Consider the following 9708-nt stretch of genomic DNA (forward strand, 5'->3'; position numbering starts at 1 on the left):
TAGATGTACCTCAAGTTATACAAATTTTAAACAGGAGCTCTAAAGCCTTTGGCATTAAAACCCATAGTAGACTTTTTTTTGTGACTTGTATACCAACAATAATCGCAAATTTTCTGTACATAAGTGAACTGTTCTTTTATTAAAAAATCTAATATCTCTATTATCAAACAATTTAACAAAACAGTTTTGTATTTATTTATTTTTTTGTTATTGAATAAACCCTATTTGGTAAATTGCATTCTTAGATGTCCATTTCTATTCTGGATGTACATGTGAACTTAGTAGTTTGCTAATGTCAAAAACTATTATTATTAAACACCATTAGTAAGATCAGGCCATGATGGTGAGGAAGTGAGGAGGTCTGGGGTGGATTCAGTGTTCCAGTTTATGTTCTTTAAAACATAGTTTGGGGAACCATCACAAGGATGTGATGGTCAGGTGTATGCATGCATTTTGGTCATATTATGTATGAATGTTTAGGGTTTTTACAAGCTTTGTTATTTTTAGACATAATCATTTCAATAGTTTTGGGTTGAATTAGGCTCATAGATATTAAATGTACCTAAAAGAGGTAAAGTACGAAGCATGTAATATTGGTCAAATGAATGAATTGGAATGCTAGGAAAGTCAAACAATATAATTAAATAGTTTAGAACAAATTTATTTTCAAATAATAATAATAATAATAATAATAATAATAATAATAATAATTAATGGCAGGTATATATATATATATATATATATACATACATATATATATATATATATATATATATATATATATATATATATATATATATATATATATATGTGTGTGTGTGTGTGTGTGTGTGCGTGTGCGCAGTACATGTGCACGTGTAGTGAGCGTAGCTAAAGACAGACTTCCCGTTGACGTCATCAGACACGGTAAATCTCGCGAGATTTCCTTCTTCGCTCACAGGGAACCCGAGCTAGCACAGTGGTGATCAGCGCTGTGTCAGAATGCCGTCGATTGAATACGACGAGTAAGTATCTCTTCCCCGAATAAGACAGTTTTGTGTTAATTAATACACACCAGTCTGATTCCTGATATCTTTCGTAGCTCGAAGCCAAGTTGGGCCGACCAGGTGGAGGAAGAAGGGGATGAAGGTAAGGTTTAGCACGCGCGTGGGCTACAAAAAAAGCCAGGCCAAGCGGCGGAGTCCCAAATTACTGCGCACTTCCTGTATAGGCTGACTACATAGGGTACAACGTTTACTTAGGCATTATGTAACGTAAGGGCACTACATTTGTATTTGGGATTGAACCCGTAAGACGGCCGATTTAGCTTTACATGCATTATACCCGCGAATGTATCAATTTTTTATATGTATTAAACGCTGACACTTAAAATATATTAAAAAAATATAAAAATATTATATTTGGTTAAACGGAATGTCGTGACTTTTTAGCCAAATAGCTTAATAAGTCGGCCTTCGGTTTCCAAACTGGTCTTTTCCCACCGTTAGTCCTACATGTCCCGCCTCTTAACCAATTGTGACGCAGGCTCTCGATAGATAACCAATCAGGAGCGGAGTTGGACGGACTATGAATGTAGTATATATGTAATATAATCGTGTAGGAGAGTGGAGGTTCGGGTTGGTACTTTAAATGTTGGTACTATGATGGGTAAAGGGAGAGAGATAGCTGATATGATGGAGAGGAGAAAGGTAGATATGTTGTGTGTTCAGGAGACCAAGTGGAAAGAAAGTAAGAACAGGAACAATGGAGGTGGAGGTTTAAACTGTTCTATCATGGTGTGGATGGAAAGAGAAATGGTGTAGGGGTGATTCTGAAGGAAGAGTACAGTAAGAGTGTAGTGGAGGTGAAGAGAGTTTCTGATAGGGTGATAAATGTAAAGCTGGACGTTGAAGGGGTGATGAACCAGATGACATACCTGTAGAAGCATGGAGATGTTTAGGAGAGATGGCAGTGGAGTTTTTAACCAGATTGTTCAACAAGATTTTGAAAGGTGGGAGGATGCCTGAGGAATGGAGAAGGGGGAATTAAGTTGATCAGTCACACCATGAAGTTATGGGAAACAGTAGTAGAAGCCAGGCTGAGAGAAGAGGTGACCATCAGTGAGCAACAGTATGGTTTCATGCTAAGGTAGAGCACCACAGATGCATTATTTGCTTTGAGGATGCTAATGGAGAAGTATAGAGAAGGACAGAAGGAATTGCATTGTGTATTTGTGTATTTAGAGAAAGCATGGAGAGAGGAGCTGTGGTGCTGTATGAGGAAGTCAGGTGTGTCAGAGAAGTATGTGAAGGTGGTGCAGGACATGTATGAGGACAGTGTGACGGCAGTGAAGTGTGCAGTAGGAACGACAGACTGGTTCAGGGTGGCGTTTGGACTGCATTAAGGATCTGCCCTGAGCCCTTTCTTGTTTGCAGTGGTGATGGACAGGTTGACGGACGAGGTCAGACAGGAGTCTCCATGGACTATGATGTTTGCGGATGATATTGTGATTTGTGGTGAGAGTAGGGAGCAGGTTGAGAGGAGCCTGGAGAGGTGGAGGTATGCGCTGGAGAGAAGGGGAATGAAAGACAGAGTACATGTGTGTGAATGAGAGGGAGGGCAGTGAAGTGGTGCGGTTGCAGGGAGAAGAGGTGGAGGAGTTCAGGTACCTGGGGTCAGCAGTGCAAAGTAATGGAGAGTGTGTTAGGGAAGTAAAGAAAAGTGTGCAGGCAGGGTGGAGTGGGTGGAGAAGAGTGACAGGAGTGATTTGTGATAGTAGGGTATCTGCAAGAATGAAAGGGAACGTTTATAGGACTGTGGTGAGACCTGTGATGTATGGTTTAGAGACAGTGGCATTGAGTAAAAGACAGGAGGTGGAGCTGGAGGTAGCAGAGCTAAAGATGTTAAGGTTTTCGTTGGGAGTGACGAGGATGGATAAGATTAGAAATGAGTTTATTAGAGGGACAGCGCATGTAGGATGTTTTGGTGACAAGGTGAGGGAGGCGAGATTGAGAGGAGGGACATGAGATATATTGGTAGAAGAATGCTGAGGATGGAGCCACCAGGAAGGAGGAAAAGTGGAAGACCAAGAAGGATAAAGTGAAGGAAGACATGCAGGTAGTTGGTGTGAAAGAGGCAGATGTAGAGGACAGGGTGGTATGGAAACGGATGATCCGCTGTGGTGACCCCTAATGGGAGCAGCCGAAAGAAGATATGTAATATAATCGTTTGTGATCAAATAGTATCGAATTCATGAACTATTGCTTTCTGCTTTGTGTAAATTTGCTGTTTCCGAGTCCACAGATGTGCCTTGTTTGTTACCACTTATATTAATCATGGATTTTTACATAAATTACATGGACAAAAGTATTGGAATACCTGACTACTTTTCCAGCCACACGTGGTTCTTCCACAAACTGTTGCCACACATTTGCAAGCACACAGTTGTATATGATGTCTTTAAATGCGGCATAACGTTTTCCCTACACTTGAACTAGGAGACCCAACCCTGTTCCAGACTGACAGTGCACAAAGCTTTAAATGGGCTGGAGCAAAATATGTCCTGCTATAGAGCTCTGACCTCAACCATGTTGAACTTTTTTGGGATGAATGTGAACATCATCCCAAACATGTGCACCACAGGACTCGCCACCTACATCAGTACCTGACTTGACTAACATCCTTGTGTCTGAATGAAATTTGCACAAATCTCCACAAAATTTAGAGGAACATCTTCCCAGAGGAGTGGAGCTCATTATAAGAGCAAATGGAGTAGAAGTGTGAAAAGGGGCATTTAAAAAAGCACGACTTTAAGGAGCATTATGGTCAGGTGTCCACAAACTTTTTGTCCATGTAGTGTAAATTTGAAATTCCTGCCATACACAACAGGTAAAGGGAATGCTTTTAAATTATATTTGCATGTCATGCAGGTTGTTATATAGGTGAAGGTGCTAATTGCCTTTCATATCCCTGATGGAGATGTGGTCATTGATGTGTATCTGAGGAGCTTTTTGTTCAAATCTTGAACATGTTTTTTCACTTATTAATTAGTGAGGGTTCAGGGCTTTGGTCAAGATGAGCGGGTTAGGGTTAGGCTTGAACCCCTGACTTTCCCATCAGTAACCAAGAAACTTAATAAATAAACATCTTGATATATTTTCGAAATTGTTCTCTTTGTTGCCTTCTGTTTACTTTTAAATGTTACTTTTAAGTCGGCATCTTTTAAATCAGTCTTCTGATCATTTCCCTGCGATTGTGTTCGGTCTCCTCATCGTACACCTTTCACTTTTATCTCTGAATTGTTTTTTAAATGATTGTGTGAAAGATAGCTGTGCTTCTAAACGAACTGTTTTAATGTTTCCTGTCATGTCCTCTGCAGCATCAATTGGTAGGTAGTAGGGAAACTACTCCAATGTAAAGGTTAAAACTGAGCTGCTGTTGTGCGAGTAAATATTTATATCATTTGTTTGTATTTGTTGAAGGCACCCTTCCATCCCCAAAGGAGACCGTCAAAGGCAACATCAAGACTGTAACAGAATACAAGATAGATGATGATGGCAAGAAGGTCAAGGTGAGAACAGTTGTGAAAACACTTCATGGAATTGTCTAGGTTCAAAATTCATTTCTTACCTGTACTCTGTCGTTTCCTTTCGATTACAGATCGTCCGAACTTTCAAAATCGAGACTAGGAAAGCCTCCAAAGCTGTTGCTCGGAGAAAGGTATGATTGTTTGAGCTGCCATGTTATATGTTATGCATGTAATCTGCCTATGATTAATATAATTCCTGTCTCCCTTTATGCAGAATTGGAAAAAATTTGGAAATTCCGAATTTGACCAACCCGGGCCTAATGTTGCCACCACCACAGTCAGTGATGACGTCTTCATGACCTTCATCTCCAGTAAAGAGGTGCGTAATTATTGTCCTTATTGTAGGGGTGCAACGGATTGCGGTTCACCCGTATAGGTTGCGACTCACGTTTCTGTACGCACTTTTTTTTTTTTTTTGCTGATCCGAAAATTTATCTGATCCATAACTCAAAAGCCGTATGTTGGTTGGCTGCGGAATTGATTGATTTATTTATGGATAGATGGATTGGTTGAACAGTAGTGGCAATGGATTAATTTAATGGGTGAATTGTTGATTTAATGGACGGATGGATAGATTTATTGATGATTGAGTGGATTAGATCAAATGTTGGGTGGATATAATGGCTTGTTAGATGGATAAATGAATGGTTGATGTTGATGGATGGATGTAAGAGTGGATTTGATGAATTGATGGACTGAAGATTTAATTGGTACATTATCACCCTGAAACCTTTAGTGCAAATCAGACCCTAACATGATTTTCCTTTTTAGGACTTAAATTCTCAAGACCAAGATGAAGATCCTATGAACAAGCTGAAAGGCCAGAAGATTGTGTCCTGCCGTATTTGTAAAGGGGATCACTGGACCACACGTTGTCCCTATAAAGACACTCTGGGTCCCATGCAGAAGGAGCTGGCTGAGCAGCTGGGCCTGTCTACTGGGGAGAAGGAGAAGACTTCCGGTGGGGGTGAGTGTCAGAAAGCTCATTTCTTGGGGTTTAATAGCTCCGATTCCCCTGAAGGGGCTTCACTTGGGTTATTAACACTGACTGTCCTATCATTCTTTTAATCCATTTAATGTACCAGTATGTCTGAGAAACAGGTCAGGTCCTGTTATGAATTCTTTTAGCAACTGATTTCCCATGTTAGAAGATTTAGTTTCAACTTTATATCTGTCACAGCTCTGACAAATTCTTAAAATTCGATTAAAAGTCACTTTCCAGAATTTGTCCATAACAGATTTTGGACTCCCTCTGTTGTTTAGATGCTGAACTGTTACATAATTTCCTACTTTTCTGTAAATGCTTTCATAGAGACCCGGAAATTCCATTTTTATGAACTCCCTGCTCTATCGGAAAAAATGTTCCAGAGTGTCACAATACAAAGGCTTGTAAAACATCACAATCCTGCACTAACAGTCTTCCCCGCTTGTGATTTTAGAGCCTGAGCCAGCTCAGCCGGTCCAGAGCAAAACCGGGAAGTACGTTCCTCCCAGTCTGCGAGATGGAGCCACGCCGAGGAGAGTCCATGCAGCCCAACCGCCGAGGTGCGTCAAGTTCCACGTAAACATCTGTAACATCTCTTCCCTGTAAATGTGTTCAGATCTTATTGTCGTTTTAACGTGTTTGTTTACGCCCAGCTGATGACAATGCTACAATCCGTGTGACCAATCTGTCCGAGGACACGAGGGAGACAGATCTGCAGGAGCTCTTCAGACCATTCGGCTCCATCTCTAGGATCTACTTGGCCAAGGATAAGAACACGGGCCAGTCCAAAGTAAGTCTGATTACTATCTAAAAGTATGCAAGTGCATAATAATGTAGTACATTAGTACTGATAACACGGCGAAATCAGGATCATCTCTTTATCAGACATTGGAAACTTTCCACATCTGGATGAAAAGACATGCTGCTACGAGTGCTGCACGTTTAATGGTATTGGAATCTCGAAATCATCCTGCGTGGTTATACAACGCCAAAATGTTGCAATTTTTTTATTTACAATAAATAAGCTCACGAGTAGACGTGACGCCGCCCACTTTCTGAGGAGAGTTTGCAGATTTTCCACACCACAAACAAAATTTAAAAAGTCAGTTTTTTTGTGGCGTGTGGTGTCGCATAGCTTTCCGGTGTGCACTGTGGAGACCAGGTGAAGATAAATGCTGAGCGGACAAGCCAAAAAAAAAAACGCTACCTCAGTTGTATGGCGATATTTTGTCTTAAAGATCGGCAACACTGAGCAGAGAGAGGTACCGTGTAAGAGCTGCTAAATTAAAGCTCATACACCATGTTGCAAAACCAAAAATTTATACCAGCACACAGAAAAATATGATGAATTGCTTGACTTAGAAAACCCAAACTAGTAAAGAAACAGCTGAACGAAACAAGACAAAACCTTTTACCCGCTTAGAACAAAACACAATTCCAGATGTTTGCGAGTGTCACGCCATATGATGATTAACAGATCTCGCTGGTTCTGCGTTGGAAAAGAACCTTTTATTTTATTCACTTTTGCCCTGGTGCTTTCCTTCTCTTGTACTCATGGTGGGTCTGACACACTCACTCGCAGGCTCTCACTTCTACCCTCAACGCTGATATCTCTCCATCTCTCATTTATCATCTCATTTGTTACATCCTGTGTAAATGTCCCACTTTGTACAAAATCAGTTTACATTAATTCAAATAAATTCATTATTACGAACGTTTCTACACTAATTTCCTCAGTATCGCTGTGGGTGCATTTTTCCTTGATACCCAACCAAGTTACTTATGCTGCCATTTATTATATCACAATCACATATGGCAAAATTGACCTCATTAATTGCAACATGACATTTTTCCCAAATCGTAGCAGCCCTAGCTGCTACCCTGAGGAGGATGAGGTTCTCTTTTGAGTCTGGTTCCGCTCTAGGGTTCTTCCTCATACCATCTCGGGGAGTTTTTCCTTGCCACTGTACCCACTGGCTCGCTCATTATGGATCAACAATATGAATAAGGTGTTGAGCTGCTGTATTTGCATTTTAATTCCTCACCAGATTTGTACTCTCTGAAGCTCCTGTAGATAAGGTGCGGTTGCATGTTTTCACCTTCCCAGTACTTTATCTGCTTCAGACAGGATGCACGTACATGCTGCACACTAGTAAAGGTGTTTGCTTTGTTATATGTCTAAGTGGAAAATCTTCTGCCTCTGCTAAAGAGAGCGAGATTAACACCCTTTTTTTTTTTTTGTGTGCAGTCAGTCTTAAACAGGGATGGCCTGTGTGAATTTATCGTTCACACGGCTAGTTTTGGAACCAGTAATAGTTCCTGAAAAAAAAATCTCAGCTATTAATAATACAGAGAAACTGCAAGCACTTTTGACTTTAGTGTTACAAAGCGAATAATTTCACTAAAACATCTCTAATCATTTTTTTCCCCGATATCAGAGTCCACCGACAAACCGCGATATTTGTCTTGAATTCTGCTGAGCCGTGGTAACCATCTGAACTGCACTGCTTTCGATTTTCTCTCCTCAGGGTTTTGCTTTCATCAGCTTTCACCGGCGTGAGGATGCAGCCAGAGCCATCGCAGGAGTGTCAGGCTTCGGTTACGATCATCTTATCCTTAATGTGGAATGGGCCAAGTAAGTACTGCTGAAGGAAACTGACTAGACAGTGTGCACATGCTCTTATACAGGAAATGAATAACACTTCTTTCCCCTACAGACCATCCAACAACTGAGAGTAGGTGCTCAGTTTATATTCCAGGATGAAGAGGATTGTTCCAGTGGTGAATTACTGTTTAAATAAACATGATGATGAATAATTTGCTGCTTGGTGTGATTTTTATTCTTTATCTAGGATTTAAATCGTAACATTTAGATTTATAATGTACATGCATGAAGAAAACCTGCATATGTCTATCTTGTGGTTTAGACTGGAGGAACCGATATTAAGCAGCTGCAAAAATTAAATCTATTTTTGTAAAAGAAGAACTTGGTTTAATTTTATTTTTTGTATTATAGTTAAATAAGTATATAGTGTATTTTAAATAACCAGCTGCAGGCGAGGTGGTACGTGGTGTAGGGTTCATTTTGACATTAAAGAAAATGCTTTTTTTTATTTCGAGTGAAATCACATGGGAAAGTCTTAGTATGATAACGTGTAAATGTGTGCCCAGCCTTCTGACTGTTTTCTTTCATAGTTTGGGCATGTACCATTTATATAGTAAACAAGTGTTTAACAACCCAGAATATTTTAGATTTTTGAATGGAGCTACATTTATCTTTGAGTGCGCAGAGCGGTCATCATTCTTTAATCAGATTCAGAAGGTAGTCACCTGGAATTGTTTCCAATTTACAGGTTAGTCAATAGCCCCATTAGTGCTACTGCAACTGCTATACAAATCTAAATTATAGAAAAAAAAGTTAAGGGAAAAGACTTAAGAAAAAGGTCAGTCAATCTAATGGTTTTGGCAACTGCACTTGATTCAACACTTGATGAAACAGGCTTTAATGAGCACCATGCCATGAAAGGAAGAACAAGAGCTACCTCTGCTGCACAGGAAAAGTTTTAGTATTACCAACCTCAGAAACGGCAGATTTACATAAATGCTTCAGTTCTCTGAACTAGCAGATATTACAATATCCACTTTTCCAAAGACAGTCAGGCCTTCATGGTCCAATAGCAGGAAATAAACCATTACTTCAGAGGAACATGCAAATAAGACTTGGGCATTAGGATCGACATTAGATCAGTGAACCTGTCCTTTGGTCCTTTGGTCTAATGAATTAAAATGTGTGCTTTTCAGTTCTAAGTGCACTTTGTTAGAGAGGGAGAACAGAAGGTTCCTGGATGTGTGGTTCCCAGTGTAAAGCATTAGGGAGGTGGTGTGATGGTGCTTTGTTTGAGGGCACACTGAACTAGCATGACAGATCTTTTTGCAATGACATGGCATTCCAAGCTGGTTTGCACTTGGGATCATTTGCTTTCCCCAAACAAGACCATGAACCCAATTGACTCCTCCCACTGTGAAGTCTACACCATACAGAGTAACGTAAAAACTAAATGTCCAGATCAAACGTCAAAGAAAAGCTCAAACACTTCACAACTTGTTTGCAGAAGAGCATCTTGGTCAGAAAACACAAAATTTAACAGACTCCCCT

At 40.1% G+C, this 9708-nt stretch overlaps 1 protein-coding gene across 1 annotated transcript; it reads left to right on the forward strand.

The window, feature by feature from the left end:
* The first annotated feature begins 844 nt into the window (after positions 1 to 844).
* On the forward strand, positions 845 to 8369 carry eif3g (eukaryotic translation initiation factor 3, subunit G). The gene is given in 11 exon segments (XM_046834829.1): positions 845 to 1004; positions 1082 to 1128; positions 4461 to 4549; positions 4639 to 4698; positions 4782 to 4886; positions 5339 to 5534; positions 6007 to 6076; positions 6078 to 6112; positions 6206 to 6342; positions 8081 to 8187; positions 8270 to 8369. Coding segments are annotated over 11 exon segments (885 nt in total). The 5' UTR covers positions 845 to 981; the 3' UTR covers positions 8286 to 8369.
* Positions 8370 to 9708: the final 1339 nt, after the last annotated feature.

The sequence above is a fragment of the Silurus meridionalis genome, chromosome 22 (assembly GCF_014805685.1).
Source record: "Silurus meridionalis isolate SWU-2019-XX chromosome 22, ASM1480568v1, whole genome shotgun sequence".
Taxonomy (NCBI): Eukaryota; Metazoa; Chordata; class Actinopteri; order Siluriformes; family Siluridae; genus Silurus; species Silurus meridionalis.